Source organism: Camelina sativa, chromosome 17 (genome assembly GCF_030686135.1).
Source record: "Camelina sativa cultivar CO46 ecotype springtype chromosome 17, ASM3068613v1".
NCBI classification, from domain to species: domain Eukaryota; kingdom Viridiplantae; phylum Streptophyta; class Magnoliopsida; order Brassicales; family Brassicaceae; genus Camelina; species Camelina sativa.
Window position 1 is genome coordinate 16,708,633 of NC_141896.1, and position 18,844 is coordinate 16,727,476.

The window sequence follows — 18,844 nt, forward strand, 5'->3', positions numbered from 1 at the left end:
AAAAAAAAGAGTAGATCGAAACATGCTCCAGTAAATTAAAGTAAAGTGGTCCAGTCGATTCGAATATTTGAGGAAGAATTCTGATTTCTTGAGATTTCTGACGTTGATCATTCTTGCATTTTCAAATCATTTGAAACTGCTACAAGTTACTAAACTTCGATCGAAAGTGAAAATAGCTCATCTGAACAAGCAGCCTACACATTTGATGGTGTACAAACAATTTATTAGATTTTCAAGATGTAGAAAATTGTTTTTTTTTGTTTTCTTTTCTTTCCAAAATTTAGATGTCAAAAGATCGCTGGTCTCCACATGTTAGACTGTTTTCATAGCTAGTGGCCAATTGCTACGTATATGTCTATTAAAATGACTCTAGAACGTTACAATTATAATTATACCGGACCACAAGAAAATAAAAAATCCTGATAATCAAATTTGTAATGTTATAGCGATGCGCATATGATAATCTCATTGGATTATGTGAAGAAGTATACGTGCTTACTCGAGAAAAACAAACAAGAATATATATATTCGTGCCACTAGGCACTAGGTGATAATTAGGTTGATTGACTTATCACTTCTATAATTTTGATAAAAATTGCGAACCGAACATTATGGAGAAATTTCGCATTATTATTAAAAGTCAACCCCCACAAAGTCAATAAGAATCCTTTGATGTCAATTTGTACTTTGGTATACTATTTGATTATAATTCACGAAAATCTATATATAATAGCAAAACTCACTTTTTGGGATCAGTTTTAATATAACGGATGAGATTGTTTCTATTATCTCATACCGTTAGAATTATTAATAATCCTAACAGTTGCAACTTTTTTTTCCAATAATCGTATTTATTCGTCGTACTCCCATCTTTTAAAAATTGCACATATTAATTTTTACACATTTTTATTTCATACTTCTTTATTTTCACACATCTTTATTTTAATATATATACAAATTTTTATGTATTTTGAAAAGAAAATTTGTTCTTTGAGTATTAATATTATTAATGATCTCATCATTTGTTAATGATCTCAACAGTTGCAAAGTTTCGATCCAACAATTGTGTTTCTTCATCGCACCCCAGCTTTTCATGTTGGCACCCGTTAGTTTTCACATCTTTTTGGTATACACCACTTTGTTTATATAAAGTTGCAATGTTTTGATCCAACAATTATGTTTATACGTCGTACCTTTAGCTTTCAATGTTTGCACTTTTTAGATTTTCCACCTTTTTGTTTCACACCTCTTTGTTTTCACACCTCTTTGTTTTTTTAATATATATATAATAGCAAACTCACTTTTGGGGGGTCAAATTTAATCTAACGGATGAGATTGTTTCTATTATCTTATCTAATGGTTTAGAAATATTAATGATCCTAACAGTTGCAACTTTTTTTCCAATGATCGTGTATTTTCGTCGTACCCCCATCTTTTAAAAATCGCACCTATTAATTTTTACACTTATTTATTTCACACCTCTTTATTTTTATATATATACAGATTTTTATGTACTTTGAAAAGAAAATTTGTTCTTTGAGTATTATATTATTAATGATCTCATCCTTTGTTAATGATCTCAACTGTTGCAAAGTTTCAATCCAACAATTGTGTTTCTTTGTCGCACTCCCAGCTTTTCATGTTGATACCCGTTAGTTTTCACACCTTTTTGGTTTACACCTCTTTGCTTATATAAAGTTACAATGTTTTGATCCAACAATTGTGTTTCTTCTTCGTACCCCTAGCTTTCAATGTTTGCAATTTATAGTTTTTTCCATCTTTTTGTTTCACACATTTCTGTTTCACACCTCTTTGTTTTCACACGTATTTGTTTTTTTATATTTAAAATTTTTTATGAACTTTGAAAATAATTTTTTTTCTTTGAGTATTATTAATGATCTCACCCTTTGTTAATGATCTTAAAAGTTGCAAAGTTTTGATCTAACAATTGTGTTTCTTCGTCGCACCCCCAACTTTCCATATTGGCACCCATTAGTTTTTACACATTTTTGTTTTACACCTCTTTATTTTTATAAAGCTGCAATGTTTTGATCCAACAATTGTGTTTCTTCGGCGTACCCCTAGCTTTCAATGTTTACACTTGTTAGTTTTCGCACCTTTTTGTTTCAAACCTTTTTGTTTTCACACCTCTTTGTTTTTATAATATATACAGATTTTTATGTACTTTGAAAAGAAATTTTGTTCTTTGAGTATTATTAATGATCTCACCCTTTGTTAATGATCTCAAATGTTGCAAAGTTTCGATCCAACAATTGTGTTTCTTGGTCGCACCCCCAGCTTTCCATGTTGACACCCGTTAATTTTCAGACCTTTTGTTTTACACCTCTTTGTTTATGTAAAGTTGTAATATTTTGATCCAACTATTGTGTTTCTTCGTCCTACCCCTAGCTTTCAATGTTTGCAATTGTTAGTTTTCGCACATTTTCGTTTCACACATTTTTGTTTCACATCTCTTTGTTTTCACACATCTTTGTATATATATATACAGTTGAAAAGAGTTTTTGTTTTTTGAGTATTATATTATTAATGATATCACCCTTTGTTAATGATCTCAAGAGTTGCAAAGTTTTGATCCAATAATTGTGTTTCTTCGTCGCACCCCAGCTTTCTATGTTGACACCCGTTAGTTTTCACACCTTTTTGTTTTACACCTCTTTGTTTATATAAAGTTGTAATGTTTTGATCCAACAATTGTGTTTCTTCGTCGTACCCCCTAGCTTTCAATGTTTCAACTTGTTAGTGTTCACACCTTTTTGTTTCACACATTTTTGTTTCACACCTCTTTGTTTTTATATATATACAGATATTAATGGACTTTGAATAGAGTTTTTGTTCTGTGAATATTATTAATGATCTCACCCTTTGTTAATGATCTCAAGAGTTGCAAAGTTTCAATCCAATAATTGTGTTTCTTCGTCGCACCCCAGCTTTCCATGATGGCACCCGTTAGTTTTCACACCTTTTTTTTTCACCTCTTTGTTTATATAAAGTTGCAATGTTTTGATCCAACAATTTTGTTTCTTCGTCGTACCCCCTACCTTTCAATCTTTGCACTTGTTAGTGTTTGCACCTTTTCATTTCACATATTTTTGTTTCACACCTCTTTGTTTTCACACCTATTTGTTTTTATTTATATACAGATTTTTATGGACTTTGGAAAGAGTTTTGTTCTTTGAGTATTATTAATGATCTCACTCTTTGTTAATGATCTCAAAAGTTGCAAATTTTTGATCCAACATTTGTGTTCCTTCGTCGCACCCCCAGTTTTCCATGTTAGCACCTGTTAGTTTTCATAATTTTTTGTTTTACACCTCTTTACTATATAAAGTTGCAATGTTTTGATCCAACAATTGTGTTTCTTCCTTGTACCCCTAACTTTCAATGTTTACACTTGTTAGTTTTCGCACATTTTTATTTCACACCTCTTTGTTTTCACACCTTTTTGTTTTTATATATATACATATTTATATGAACTTTGAAGATAATTTTTGTTCTTTGAGTATTGTTTCACATCTCCAAGTTTTAAAAATTATGAGAATTATTTTCTTTTAATTTATTAATCAACATGATTCACTCATCTTTGTTAAAATTTGGATTGTTTCTTGATTCCTTCATTTAACTTTTGTTTGGTGTCATTTTCCATTTATACACGCATCGATCATCTCTCCCAAGTATTAATCTAGATAACTGATAGTGATTTCTAATTTTTCATAGATTTATTTTTTTAGTCAATTTGGTTGGTTGCAGCTATGAGCTCTTTCTTTTTGATTCTCTTATTATGTTTTATAAATTTTGATATAATAATGATTTAAATTTTGTTTTATGTGAATATCTTTCAAAATTGATTATCTGAGTATGATTCAGTATACCTAAATTTATATACCTTTAACATTATTCTCCTATTATCACTAAATCGATTTTTGATTTTTATATATACAATAAATAATTTATTTAACTAATTTGGTTGATTAATCTTAATCTATGACTTTTATACTATACAGTTAAAGAATTACCATAAAGTTCTCACTCGAAATGTGAAATTAACAATGTTAGTCATTTTCAAATTTTCACTTTCCCGTGCGGGCCAATATTTTAGTTAAAATAAAAGGATAATGGAAGGAAGTTCAAGTAATAAAAAGTGATATAACAAAACATTTGCAAATCTTTTTAACAGTGCAGCTAGTTTCAAAAAACTATGCAAATGGGATTTAATCATTCTTAACAAAACACAAATATTTCTTGATTGGGCCTCTAAAGATTATCCACTTCAAAACAAGAAAGTCAAAAAAGTCAGCCTTATTAAAAAAAAAAAAAAAAAAAACTCTAATTCGAAGTCTTCTTCCACGTGTCTTCACCAATTAAAATCAAACACGTGTCAGAAGCTCTCTTCGCCATTGTTCGTCTTCGTCCTTTGAGTTCGTCGTCGTCTTCGATCTCTCCACCAACGATCAACGAAACCAAAGAACGACCTCTCTTCAAAGCTTCCACCATGGTGGTTCTTCGATCACTAAATCTCTACACAGTACTACTACTATCCCTAGCGATTTTATCACAAGTTTCTCAATCTCTCCACTTCGAATTACACTCTGGTCGAACAAAATGTATATCAGAAGACATAAAAAGCAATTCCATGACCGTCGGGAAATACACCGTCGTTAACCCTAACGAAGCTCACCCTTCACCTCAATCTCACAAGATCTCAATCAGAGTCAGTACTCTCTAATTCCCCACGAAATTTTCATAATTTTTGATTTTTTTTTTAGTTGATTTGAAACGCTGTTTTTAACACAGGTGACATCGAGTTACGGGAACACGTATCATCACGCGGAAGATGTTCAAACTGGAGAATTCGCGTTTACGGCGGTGGAAGCTGGAGATTACATGGCGTGTTTCACTGCTGTTGATCATAAACCTGAGGTTACATTGAGTATTGATTTCGATTGGAGAACTGGTGTTCAGTCTAAGACTTGGAGTAGTGTTGCTAAGAAGAGCCAAGTCGATGTGAGTTGATTCATCTTCTTGTTTTGGTTATATTTGATCAAATTAGATTAAGGAATTGCTATTGGAAATTGGATTATTGGAGGTTAGTTCTTTAGAGGGTCAGAATCCAAATGAATAGGGAAAGGTTTGTTTTTGATAGATAACTTGGGGTTGAGACTAGCTTTTTGTGTTGAAAAATGTTGATGTTATTCTCATCTCCATGCCTATTTGATGAATAAAGTTAAGATTTTTATGATTTTGTGTTAGTGTTTATTGTAGTGTGTTTAAGAAGAGCTGAGTCGAAATGAGTGTGATTGTTTTTACAGTTGAATCATCATTATTGTTGGTGAAAAACTCAATAGTCCTGAGTGTGTTTGGTAGTTGATCAGTTAGATATAGAAAAATATTAAAGGTTACTCCTTTGGGATTTGTGTTGTATAAACAGTCTCAGAATTCAAATGAATATTTTTGTTGAGATTGATAACTCGGGTAGCTTTTGTGTTTGATGTTATTCTTATCTCCATTCTTATTAGATTATTGAACTAGACTCTTATGCTTCTGTGTTGTGTTTGTTTGTATCTAGATTATGGAGTTTGATGTAAAAAGACTTATTGAAACTGTCAACTCGATTCATGAAGAGATGTTTTATCTCAGAGAAAGGTAAAGAAGGTTCTGCTTTTTTTTCATGCTTCTGGACTCTGGTTTGTTCTATGACTCAAATATCTATCTTTTTATTCCTTGAATTTGAATCATGAGAACTTGTGCTTATAATGTTTTGTCATGAGTTTTGTCTTCCTCAGGGAGGAAGAGATGCAAAATCTGAACCGGGCTACAAACTCGCAAATGGCATGGTTAAGTTTCTTCTCTCTTTTCGTATGCTTAGGAGTTGCTGGAATGCAGTTTTTGCATTTGAAGACGTTTTTCGAAAAGAAGAAAGTCATCTAAGATGGTTTAGATTTAAACATTACCACTTTTTTCTATTCCCCTTAGTTTTTGTACATTTAGATCTTTGGCTTAAGCATGTACCTTCGGAACTGGAATTTAAATGAATGTGAAAGATCACTGAGTTCAACCGAACTGAAGATCACAAGCAATCTTTGTCACACGCCTCGTCATGTACTCATGTCTGGTGTTTTTACGCTCACGTGTTACAAAAGATCCCAACCAAAGGATGGATCTGACTGTTAGGTGTGAGTACTGCTGAAAATGTTATGGATTAGGTAAATGTTTGAAGAAAAACTTTTAACGAGATAATGACGCAGAAATTGAAAATATTACATAAGGGATTCTCAAAATGTTCGCAACACACAAGTAGTTAGTTCTAACATTTTCTGAACTCTTAAACAAGACTCCGATGAGTAGACAGACATCTAGTCAACAAGCTGAAAACTCTTGACACAGAGGAAATATTGCAGAGCTAGCTACATCTCTGTTCCTATATGAACCAGGAGAGATAAAAGAGAAATAATGTTGACACACCACAAGCTACTTCTCTGGAAACAGTCTCAAGCAGAGTTTACTTTGGTGCAGAACTTAAGCACCGGACTTGCTTCGTCTTCCCAGATCAGTTCCAACATAAAAGACTCGCCTACCTTTACGCCTTGAGCTTCACAGAACTGTTTCCACCCTTTTCCAAACCGCATTGTTCCGCATTTTTTTTCCTGATAGAGATCCACCACCCATTTTACTCCATCTTGACCCAACAGAGTTATCTTCCTTGGCTTGTTGATGCCATTCACCTTCGTGAAACCACGCGGAAGAAACTGCAAAAAAGATATGATTTGAGGCAAAAAGGTGTACACCAATAAACAAAACGTTTGATGGAAACTTACCAGTTTAGAGTTATGAAAAGCGGACTGTGTAAGAGTTAATGTCACGAATCGGTTTGGAGTATATGAAGATGAAGCTCTACAATTCAAGCAATACTTCCTTTTCTTGATCTCCAAGCAATCCTGTGAGATGTTCTTGTCTTCAATACTCTCATCCTCACTTTTTTTGGATCTGCTACTGTCATCTCCGCTGCTAGGACTTGAGGATAGGGACTTTACATTATCAATACCTTTAGCATACTCTAATGGAGTTTTGTCACGGTTGGAATCTGCAGGGCACAAAGAAAGAATAGGGTTTTCCCCGGTCTCAACAAGTTTAAACTTGAAGGAGTCTCGAGCTTTTAATCCGTTGTCTTGGCAGAAACTTGTCCAGCCTCGTTTGATAATAGTAAAGCGTATTGATTCGTAGTGTTTCAAGACTAAAGTCCATTCTCTTCCCCATTCATTCTTTAAAGTCATCTTATTGCATCCTTTGTCCAGACCATTTGAGCTCACAAAACTCCTCCATAAATACTGCAAAACGCCACATCGTGTACACGAGTCAGACATTACATTTTGTATATCAATATATACAAATCAAGAAAGAAATTTTCAAGTTCCAATGATCCTTTTAGTAATATAGTGGAATATAAATCAAAGTTTTGTATTGACCAGTTTATCTTTGTTTAGGCTTGAAGCAGAGACAGATCCCACAAAATAGGAATGTTGTGATGAAGATTCTGGTTTTGGTCTATGTTTTGCAAGGTACAAACGCAAGACAGGCGGCGCAGTTCTTCGGACCAGTTTGAATGTATACTGTTGACCTTGGCTCATCCCATTTGCATCACAGAAACTTTTCCAACCAGATCTGACATAAGTATGCATGCCTGCTTTGTTGTATGACAAATTTAACTTCCATGATCTTCCTTCTTCGTTAAGAAGAACAATCTTCTTACCGCTCATTTTGTCTAGACCATTTGACCTCTCGAAACTCAGTGGTAAATACTGTAAAATACCGTCACAGAGTTCGATTAATCTTTCTCAGTATCACAATTGTAAACCAATACTAAGAGATTGTTTGCTTAAAATGTGAATAGAGTTTTTTACCAGTCGATCATTTCTTAGGCTTGAAGCTGTGACATTTCCCACAAAACTAAGATGGTCTGATGAAGACTCTACTGTTTTCCTCGGACTCTTCTTCACTCTCGAACTGTTTCCTGTAACTAAGAACAATGAAAATCTCATTTTTGCATCTTTTCTACAGAATCCGAGTACATCCATAGAGAAATTTTTTACCAATGTTGGTCTGGTCATCATCCATGTTTTCTACAGAAGCTTTGCATCTCGACTGATACTTCCTTTTCTTGATCCCCAAGCAATGCTGTGAGATATTCTTGTCTTCATTACTCTCCTCTTCACTTTCTTCGGGCTTCACATCATCACTACCTCCTGAACACTTTGATGGATTCTTTTCACGGTTGGATTCTGTAGGGCACAAAGAAAGAACAGGTTCTTTCCAGGTTCCAACCAGTTTAAACTTGAAGGAATCTCCAGCTTTGATCCTGTTTACTTGACAGAAACTAGACCAGCCTTTTTTTAGATAAGTAGCTGATTTGTAGTGTTTCAAAACTAAAGGCCATTTTATTCCCTCTTCATTCTTTAGAACTATCTCACTGCATCTTTTGTCCAGACCATTTGAGATCACAAAGTTCCTTGGAAGATACTGCAAAAACGCCACATTATGCACAAATCAAGACACACTTTTCATATCAATAAACAAATCAAGAAAGAACAATTTTAAGTTCGAATATGCCCCTTCTTTAAGCAATGAATGTAGTGAAACTATAGTGTGAGTTTCAAACCTGTTACAAAACTAAAATAAAAAACTATAGTTTGAGTTTTAAGATAGTGGCATAAAAACCAAAGTTTGTATTCACCTGTAGATCATTGCTTAGGCTTAAAGGATCAACAAATCCCTCAAAACAAGAATTGTCTGATGCAGATTCTGTTTCTGATGTTTGTTTTGGTTTAGGTTTTGAGCGGTACAAACGGATGACAGGTGGTGCCGATTTGCGGACCAGTTTGAATGTATGTTGTTGACCTTGGCTAATACCATTTGCAGAGCAGAATCTTCTCCAACCGGATCTGAGATAAGTATGCATGCCTGTTTTGTCGTGTTCCAAACCTAACTTCCATGATCTTCCTTCTTCATTGTGAAGATAGATTTTCTTACAGCGCATTTTGTTCAGACCGTTAAACCTCGCGAAAGTAATTGGTATATACTGCAATGCAATCCCATCAGAGAGTTAAACTGATGTATCAAAGACTAACAAAGAGGTTTTTATTTAAATTGTAGAGAACTAATCTAACCTGTCGATCACTTCTTAGGGCCCAAGCTGAGACTTTTGCCACAAAACGAGAATGGTTTGATGAAGACTCCACTTTCTTTCTTGGATTTTTCTTCACTCTTGAACTCTTTCCTGTAATTAGAAACAATTAAAATCTCAGTTTTGCATCTTTTCTACAGAATATGAGTACAGTTCATAGCTAGTTTACCAATGTTTGTCTGGTCATCATCCATGTTTTCTACAGAAGCTCTGCATCTCGACCGGTACTTCCTTTTCTTGATCTCCAAGCATTCCTGTGAGATATTCTTGTCTTCTTCACTTTCTTCAGGATTTATATCATCACTTCCTTCTGAACACTTTAATGGAGTTTTGGCACGGTTGGCCTCAGCAGGGCACAAAGAAAGAACAGGTTCTTCCCAGGTTCCAGACAGTTTAAACTTGAAGGAATCTCCAACTTTGATCCCGTTAAAGTCGCAGAAACTGGTCCAGCCTTTTTTGAGATAAGTAAGGTTGATTGACTTGGTGTGCTTCAAAACTAAAGGCCATTTACTTCCCTGTTCATTCTTTAAAATTATCACACTGCATCTTTTCTCCAGACCATGTAAGCTCACAAAGCTCCTTGGAAGATACTGCAAGAAAGAACACTTTCAGTTCCAAAAAGTGTGTGAGTTTAAGAAAATGGAATAAAAACCAGAATAAAAACCAGAGTGTGTGTTCACCAGTTGATCATTGCTTAGGCTTGAAGGACTGACAGATCCCTCAAAACAAGAATGGTCTGATGGAGATTCTGATTCTGATCTTTGTTTTGGCCTTGATTTCGGACGGCACAAACGGATGACAGGCGGTGCAGATCTTCGGACCAGTTTGAATGTATGTTTTTGACCTTGGCTAATCCCATTTGCATCGCAGAATCTTCTCCAGCCGGATTTGACATAAGTACGAATGCCTGTTTTGTCGTGTTCCAAACTCAACTTCCATGATCTTCCTTCTTCATTGTGAAGATAGATTTTCTTACCGCGCATTTTGTTCAGACCGTTTGACCTCCCGAAAGGAAGTGGTATATTCTGCAATCCCATCAGAGAGTTAGACTAGCTAGTGTATCAAAGACTAACGTGTAGAGATTTTTGCTTAAATTGTAGGAAACTAATCTAACCAGTCGATCATTGCTTAGGCCCCAAGCTGTGACATTTGCCACAAAACGAGAATGGTTTGATGAAGACTCCACTTTCTTTCTTGGATTCTTCTTTACTCTTGAACCGTTTCTTGAAACTAAGAAAATCAATCAAGAATCTCAGTTTTGCTTCTTCTTTTTAACATATTTTTAGTAATTTCATAAACCAAAAGCTAGCTTTACCAGTGTTGGTTTGATCATCATCATTGATGTTGTGAGATGATGAAGATGTATATTGAATCTCACAGCAACTTGGTCCCAAAGCTGTGACATGAAACACCATCTCTCCTTCATGTCTGAAAACGACGATGTCGCCAGTTCGGAGATCATGTGCAGAGGCAAAATCTTCCCACCCGTCCGTTAATTTCAAACCGTCCATCTTCACTAACCAAGTTATGCCCGACGCATCTGATCTCAGTTTCGCAGTCTTGTTTTGGTCGTTTCTTCCTTCAACGTACTTTGAGAAGAAAGCTACAGGAATGTCCTGCAACAAACATGCAAACAAATATTAACCAAAATGAACCATTTGTATGATAATATCATCTGAGAAAAGAGAGAAAAGAAAAGAGTACGAGGTGAGTGCGGAAGCCTGGAAGAAGAGGCTTGAAGAAATGTGGTTTTATCGGAGAGTGAAGAGATTGATCCGCCATTGTTGAAACACTTCAAGAGAACAAAACCTTTTCATAAAATGTGATGAGAACATATGAGAGAGGTATCATATTATAAAGACGTTTGTCTTCTTCTTCTTCGTCTTGCATCTCTCGAGGTTGACATTGATGGTGAACAGTTTTGATTTAATGTTTCTGGTCACTTTTTTTCTTTTCTTACAGAAACTTTATCGTGTAAATCTAAAGCAAGATTTTCGACCTCTCCTTCACCATTTGTATTCAATAAAGTTATCTTCCTCTACTTTTTAGAGCCGTTGATCTTCGTGAAGAATCTTTAGCACAAGGATCGAGCCAAAGGCTGATAGAACAAGACCAACTTTGAAACTTTTTTTGGAATATAAGGTGACTGGTGACACTTAATGACAAGAATGGATTATGCCTTGGAAGTGAAGCTATCCTATCTTATACACTGACGTAATTTTCGCTTCTTTTCAATGCTCTAATAACAGTAAAATACACTTTTCTATGGAAATACAGTGTTTATTATAAAATACACTTTTCTATGAATAATGTAATTTTTTTTTTTAACAATATTTGCATAGTATTAAATTATACGAAATAGTTCTGTTGAATTGTATAAAATTTCATTTCATTTCGTTTATTGGAAAAAAACTAACAACAAGTCGATAATGAGTTGAAATTTTACAACCGTTCAACTTTTTCTTGTTTTGATATCAATTAGTATATCTTATGTAATCTGTTATAATTAAGAATTTTGAGATGTTATAATTATCTTTTGTAAGTAAGCCTAAGCCTTACTTCAATTATCATTTGCATACCGAGTAGGGTCCCTTAGTCACATGCTAGTTATTACTACTTTACACTGAATTGGCAAATCTGTTGGTTTTACTGCTAATACATCTAACCTATATACTTCTTTCCTCTGTATGCTCTGTTTCTTGGAATTTTCTTCAGAAAATATAGCTGAGATATTTACTAGTCTACAACGATGAGGGATTAACGGATGGATCTCGAGCTTAAATGCTAGATAAATAGATGGTTTCATACTTCAGTCATGAGACATTAGTAATCGCTTCTTGTTTCTTTCAAAAACTCTGTTCAAATTAATGGAGGCCTGTGATTTGTTCCCAGTGATCATTACGGTCACAGTTCTCATGCTCTTATCCTCCTCTCCGGTCTTACCTAAATTCAGTCTTTCCTCCCTCACCGTGACAAAGCTCAACAACTCTACCGGAGATCGTAGTTTCAGCTGCTTGGATATGTAGTTTCAAGTTCTAAACCCTAACTTGGTGACTGATATCTACAACGACGTTTACTGCTCAGTTTACCACGGCAAGCACCGTCTGGCCTCGACTGTGTCCCCACTCCCACGCTTCTTTCAAAGAGCAGGAGAGACGACACAGATCAACGTCACCATCAATCTGATGCCTGGAGCTATTGCCAGTGGAGTACGCAATGACTTGACCTTTTATGGTGTTGCAAAGTTCGATGTTAAGCTGACTGCTGTTGTGCGCTTCCGGTCGCCCGTGTCAGTTGGGGTTTCGTGCCAAGATGTTGCAGTGGGTCGCCTACCGACAAGTGGTGGTAACAGCAAGATGATTGGTCCTGCGAGGATGTGCCGGGTGTCCTAATTTCTTAACCTTCAAGTATAGAATTTGGTTATGAGCATGTAAAAGACTTGGGAAATCTTATGAATGATAAAAAGTGTTGTTGCCACTTCAATACACACAACGTACTTGAAATACAAGTAAACACTTGGGCACATTACAAAGGAATCAACAATCATTCATATATATACACACAACCACGATGAATTATGTTTTGAGTATATTAATGAGAAAGCTTGTATGAGATTATCAAGATGATTGCCAGAATGAGAGCCACGATTACTGAAGTAACGATCCATTTGTTCCTTGTCATTCTTCTTGACATAGCCGTCAACACCTTCTTGCTCTTGTCAATGGCGTCATCGACACCATGAAGCTGTGACCCATATCAGAAAAATTAGCTCAACAGTGCTCATATTTAAGCAAATCACTGGCACCTATAGTGTAATTGTGGTACCTTGGAGTGCGCATGAAGGAGGGTTTGGCGTTGTTGACTCAAATCTTGGACAATAGAGATGCCAACCTCTTCTGTCTCCAGCATTAGTCTTCTACTCTCCCGGATTCTATCGCTTGATTGGTCAAGCCTCTCTACAGACATTGCCAATCTTCCTCTTTGATCAGCAGATACCTGGAACGAGAACAAGTAATGTCAACCACAAAAACATCTCCGCTATCTAAAAAGTTTGCACAAAGATGAATATTAAGAAGGGTATCTCAGGACACAGAGGCCTAACTGATGCGAGTCAATCAAGACAACTATAACTATGAGAAAACAAGAGTTTCTATTAAAATTTAGGAACTTACTGCATGCGGATCCGCCATTCCGGATTCCATCAAATCTTCACGGGAAGACTGCTTAGTATCTGTGGACGAGACTCGTTTGAATTCCTTCTTCAATTGATTGAGATCAGATTTATACTCTCTTAGTTTAGAGAGACACACAGCTTTAGCACTCGGCTGCAAACTTCTTGCTTCAAGATCCATTTTGCGGATCTACAGAAATAATCAAAAACACAAAAGCTTTAAAATGATGTTGGTTAAAAAGAACAGGATGATTCTAACATTAAGCAAGTGAAATGCTAATAATAATACCAAGACATCAGCTTCGTCTATTCCAGACTTGATCTCAGCAATCTTCCCCTTCTTCTCTTCTGCCAAAAGCACATAACAACAAATCAAACCTCTACTCTAGATTAACATGGAACCACAAAATGTAACGAATTCTCAAACATGTCTATACACTACAACTCCAAGAAAGACAGAAAGTAATCAACATAGGCTGGGACGAACCAACTTAATAAACCTCTGCAGCTACATAATCAGGTTTTCATCTTCAGTATTCAACAATTACTTGATCCCTTAACAAAACTATATAATCCAATCCAAGCAATGACTTTCCAAAATGCTACAGAACTCGTCAAATCCTAAACAAGCTAACACGATTAGTAAAGAACACTCATCCACCAGCTACTTTCCAAATACGAGTAAAACCTTCAACACTCTATACAGAACGATACTGATTGACATAGACAGAGAGACAACTTAATAAATCTACATGCAAGCTACATAACGATCTTGAGCTAACTATAATTTCATCATCAGCAAAACTATTATCTTATGACTTGTGTTTCTCAGTGATCGACATAGGACTGAGAAAACAAAAGAAGAACCAACTTAATACATAACTAAATTGGGCTAACAAAGGTTTGCATTCTTAGCCTTAACTAAAACATGATTCCTCAATCAACATTTTTCATTCCCAGATGCTACAAAACTCGTCAGATCCTAAACAAGTTAGAACGATTAATAACGAACTCGTCCAAATATGGAGAAATCAGACGAAAGTATTCGACTTTTAGGTGCAAGAAAAAACAAAAATTAGGTTTTTAAAGAAAAAAATCAGGGGAATTCAAAGATCTCGCGTTTCAAAAAAACTAAAACTTTTAAGATCCAAAATCGAGAGCGTCTGATTTTAACCTGCGTCGGAGAGAGTCGATGCAGAGTGACATTTTCTGGAGAGATTGGTTGAGAGCTCGCAGTACTGACGCTCGTACCCTTCAAATACGTCGCTCATCTTCAATTAAGAAGGTATCGATCTCAAGAAATTTTTGGTGGAGCTTCTGATCAATACGGATCCTTGGTTCGATCAGATCGGATCTGGAATCAAAAGAGAGATCTCCTCTTTGCTTAAAGAAATCAAACGATTCTTTCTTCTTCTTCTTCTTCTTCTTCCTTTGGATTTTCTCTGCAGCGGTACAAGAAGAAGGAACAACCAAAGCGGTGCGTTTCATGTGACACGTGAAATACACTTGTGTATTTTAATTTATCTTAACCGGCGCATTCGATGCAGATATCGAACCAAACCGGACCAAACCGTTTAAAAGTGACTAAATCCGTTAATTTAGTTAGATACTATGCTCGTTTATGCAACAACATATGAATCCAAATGCCTCACATCACATGTTGTTAGATACCTCGATTTTAATAGGTTGACTAGAAATATCTACCTCGATTTTATTATATAACCATAATCATAATCATTTCTATTTACATAACTTAACATGTAATCAATAATGTTTAGAAGTTAAAATGATATTTTTACATGACTAAGTTTAAAACGATGAGAAATATGGTCTAGCAAATAGTTATCATAACTTAACCAAAAAGGTATACTAGTATGATGATTAATGATCCTCATGTTCTAGTCATTTACTTCTTTTAATGTTTATTAGATGTTTATTAACAAAAAAATCTCCTACGCTGTCAAATAAAGATTGTCTAATAAAACCAAAAAAAAAACTTAAATTGAAAAACTAATATAAGTTTAGATCTCGATTTTTTTTTTGAGAAATTTCATTACAATAGAAACTTATTTACAGAAAAAAAAAATCATATAAGTTTAAGTCTAAATACAACTAAGACTTGTTAAACTTATTTTGTGTAGATAAAATAATTTTAAGTCTTCTAAGACATCTCCCTTCCAAAATCATTTGTTAAACACTTAAACTAATGGTAGATAAAATAATTGTACAGAGATAACACAATCATATAAGTTTAAGTCTAACCAAAAATACAAAATCGTATGTATGGATTATTGTGAATTATGCAACAAATATCATATGGAAATATTTGAAGGCAGAAAAATATGCATATGAGAAAAGTAAATATTTTCATCATCGATATTTGAAACGAATTGCATGTGTTTTTTCTAACCAACCAAAATTCACATATAGGTAAAATCCAGTACATTTACACATGTAGAAAACAAACATCCAACGATAGTGAATTTATGTATACTTTTGAAGAATAGTTTAATTGCTGTAAAATATATATTTATTTTTTGGAATTTGATAGTCTACACTAGTAAATTTACAAAACACATAGTTTTAAATAAGTTTTTAAAGAAAAAATGATAATAAGTTTTAATAAAGCACACCTTCCACTAGCTTGTATTTTCCCCACTATTATATCAAACAGACAAATGAATTAACAATGAAGTTTGTTCGACAGTAGTGACTGACCTAACATTATTTTCTCCAACCATAGAAAAAAAATAGTTATAAACAAGATTTGTAGATATTACCATTTTGATTTTAGTATTTTAAAGTTTTTTCAAAATATATAGATTAAAAGCATAGAAGTTTTTTCATGTCTACCTATAAAATAATTAAAATATTAGTGAATTTTTAAAACTGAATAAATAAAATCCTTAAAGTGAATACTAAAATAAATATCCAAATATATTCTTAGTTAATTATGTAATAATGATATTGGTTTGTATCATATACCGGTTCCTTAGTTTACATGTCCCCTTAGGATATAAAATTAATTACTGTTTTATAATTATTTATATAATATTTTATTTTTAGCTGTTGTTAGAAATTATTTGTATTAGAATTGTTGTACACAAAGTTTACTATGATATGAATAAAATTTATATATAGGATTTCAAAGAGAAAAATATAGGGTGACAAGATTATTTGTCATGTAGTAAAATATAAAAAGTGATAAAAATTTATAAATTGTTTAGACAAAAACCAGATCCATAAATATGTAGATTTACAAGGACAAAACATCATTTTAAGTAGCCAAAAATGGCAAATCCACAGAATCATCAAGAAAATAATAAATTCATAAGACTTGGGAGAACCCAATGCAACATAACATTTTGTCAACGACTCTCCCGAATCACAATATCAACAATAATAAAACCAAAAAAAAAAAGCTCTCGTATTCACTGTCTCATTGATCATTTTTCTATTCGAAACCTCAATATGGATGGTCAAAAAATGACAATATTTGCATGAAACTGAAAAAATGGCTAAGCTGGAGGTTTTGTTTTGTCACCACTCATGACTCAATGGGATCTGATATCTAAAGATTTAAATACATTACTATTCGTCAATAGATAGTAATCATACGAAACAAGTTACTTATTTATTCTTAATGCTATTTTCTGTACCTCACCTCAAACATTATAGATCAAATCTTGAAAAGAAACCTGCAGCTCATATGGTTTCTCAGACAGAAAAGAGAACCAATACATATTATAGAAACTCCAAGTGGGATTGTTTTGCATACAACATTCATCTACTCAGTAATTTTATTCTACGAGGTAAGATAAAAGAGTAAAATTGGGACTCTTCTTTTATAACTCGTTCTTGACCTTTGCATCCCCATTTGGTAACACACTTTGCGATTGAGCCACCCGTTTCGCTTCCTGAATTCGATGAAAACTTCATTTATCACCTTTGAGTTACTGTAGTATACTTAAGGAAGATGCACAGAGAAAGCAATGTTTAACAACTTACAGCGGCAGAGTTAGCACGGATTTCTCTATACATCTCGATTTCATTAGGAAAAGTCTCTTCAAGATTCTCCATAATATGTTTTCTCAAATCCTATATTGAAAAAATGTTACTTAAGAGAAGCGCCTAAAGAATCAATACCCAAATCAAGAATCAGTAGACAAAGAAGTCACCTTAAAAGCATCAGTCTTGCCCTTTGTAACTTGATTTCTGGCAATGCAGCCATTAACAACATCTTTAGTAAAGTCATCCGGGTTCTTCCCATCATCAACCAAGCTATAACAAAGATGCAAGAAACCAACCAGTAAAAACATAACATAAGAAACAAAGCAAAAAGTATCTATCTTTCAAGTGTATAGGAAAATAAAAAGGACTTGTTGATCCTCACTTAATAACCTCCATGGGGATTTGAATGCTACATTTCTCGGACAACTTAGCCATGTTATCCAGCTCCAACACAAGATTATTACTGCAAAAATATAAACACACACACATTCATTCCAACAATACCCCAAAAAAAACAATGATCTTTGGAACAAGACTGAGTTAAGAAAGAGGAGGAGTTTTTACAGGCGCTGAAGGAGATGGAGCTGAGAAGCAGGTGTGAAAGAAGAGATGGTAAGGTGTAACTGATGAAGGAGAGTCAAAACCTTGTCAATAGAGTTAATAACTTGGTTGAGATTCTCCTTTGAATCATCCGCAGCAGCAGCCGTGGTCACAGATGAAGTCCCATCATTGGTTTGATATCTCATCGTACCATTACTCCCACTCCCACCAATTGGTACTGCTGCACTTGTGTTCTGTGCTGGATCCATCACAAGCTTTAACACACAAAAACAAAGTAAATCACCAAATCATGATTTTCGAAACGCAAATTCGAAACTTTTAAGAAAGCCTAATCAATTGGAGTGCGTTTTGATATCAAATTCGCAATTTTGATTAAACTCAAACCGAAAAGGAGGAGACTGAATCAAGCATAAACAATACCAGAAAAAAAAACCCATTAGCGTCGAATCGAGATCCGTAAATTACCTACAAACAGAGGATGGGTTTGGCGAGAGAGAGAGGATGAACTCTGAGCCTAATTAGATGCTTCAACCCAGAGAGATTAGGATTGCTACGAAGGAGATGATTTGGTGTTTTTACAATGTAAAACTGAGAGTTTCTTATTTATTTTACAAGAGACGGATGAAAAGGGCCGATGTAGTCCGTCTATAGAAGAGTGGGTGTAGATGACAATTACACCTAATTTTCCAAAACTTGTTTTCATCTACTTTTCAATCATGGTGTATTTTTGAATGGATTTTGCAAGTTTGACATAAAATTCATACAATTTTGTCTTTAGAGTTTTGTGGTAATTATTTATGTCTCTTATAGATATTTACTATGAAGGAATATCCAAAGTTCACATGACATGACTCTATTTTTTTGTTCTCTAAATTATGGATACCAGATATATGTTAAGATTTAAA

At 34.3% G+C, this 18,844-nt stretch overlaps 4 protein-coding genes across 5 annotated transcripts; 1 reads left to right on the top strand and 3 right to left on the bottom strand.

Moving 5' to 3' along the window:
• Positions 1–4,374: 4,374 nt before the first annotated feature.
• Positions 4,375–6,078, top strand: LOC104756873 (transmembrane emp24 domain-containing protein p24delta9). Its single transcript, XM_010479529.3, has 4 exons — positions 4,375–4,729; positions 4,813–5,022; positions 5,585–5,661; positions 5,802–6,078. The coding sequence occupies exons 1-4, from the start codon at positions 4,511–4,513 to the stop codon at positions 5,944–5,946; spliced, it is 651 nt and encodes a 216-aa protein (XP_010477831.1). The 5' UTR covers positions 4,375–4,510; the 3' UTR covers positions 5,947–6,078.
• A 174-nt stretch (positions 6,079–6,252) lies between these two features.
• LOC104756872 (B3 domain-containing protein REM17-like) lies at positions 6,253–11,091 on the bottom strand. 2 transcript variants are annotated; one of them, XM_010479528.3, is made up of 12 exons: positions 10,901–11,091; positions 10,512–10,812; positions 10,311–10,426; positions 9,877–10,221; positions 9,366–9,786; positions 9,180–9,289; positions 8,747–9,091; positions 8,106–8,532; positions 7,917–8,026; positions 7,482–7,814; positions 6,834–7,343; positions 6,253–6,764 (listed from the first exon to the last, which is right to left on the bottom strand). In XM_010479528.3, exons 1-12 carry the CDS (start codon positions 10,976–10,978, stop codon positions 6,507–6,509), a joined length of 3,354 nt encoding a protein of 1,117 aa, XP_010477830.2. In that variant the 5' UTR covers positions 10,979–11,091; the 3' UTR covers positions 6,253–6,506. The 2 variants fall into 2 exon arrangements, with proteins under 2 accessions (XP_010477830.2, XP_019094308.2); XM_019238763.2 differs by having other exon boundaries at positions 7,917–8,032.
• Positions 11,092–12,632: 1,541 nt separating this feature from the next.
• LOC104756874 (vesicle transport v-SNARE 12) lies at positions 12,633–14,889 on the bottom strand. Its single transcript, XM_010479530.3, has 5 exons — positions 14,542–14,889; positions 13,657–13,715; positions 13,369–13,557; positions 13,022–13,192; positions 12,633–12,940 (listed from the first exon to the last, which is right to left on the bottom strand). The coding sequence occupies exons 1-5, from the start codon at positions 14,636–14,638 to the stop codon at positions 12,788–12,790; spliced, it is 669 nt and encodes a 222-aa protein (XP_010477832.2). The 5' UTR covers positions 14,639–14,889; the 3' UTR covers positions 12,633–12,787.
• A 2,090-nt stretch (positions 14,890–16,979) lies between these two features.
• On the bottom strand, positions 16,980–18,715 carry LOC104756875 (mediator of RNA polymerase II transcription subunit 10b). Its single transcript, XM_010479531.3, has 6 exons — positions 18,405–18,715; positions 17,943–18,193; positions 17,761–17,841; positions 17,546–17,648; positions 17,376–17,465; positions 16,980–17,284 (listed from the first exon to the last, which is right to left on the bottom strand). Exons 2-6 carry the CDS (start codon positions 18,185–18,187, stop codon positions 17,213–17,215), a joined length of 591 nt encoding a protein of 196 aa, XP_010477833.1. The 5' UTR covers positions 18,188–18,193; positions 18,405–18,715; the 3' UTR covers positions 16,980–17,212.
• Positions 18,716–18,844: the final 129 nt, after the last annotated feature.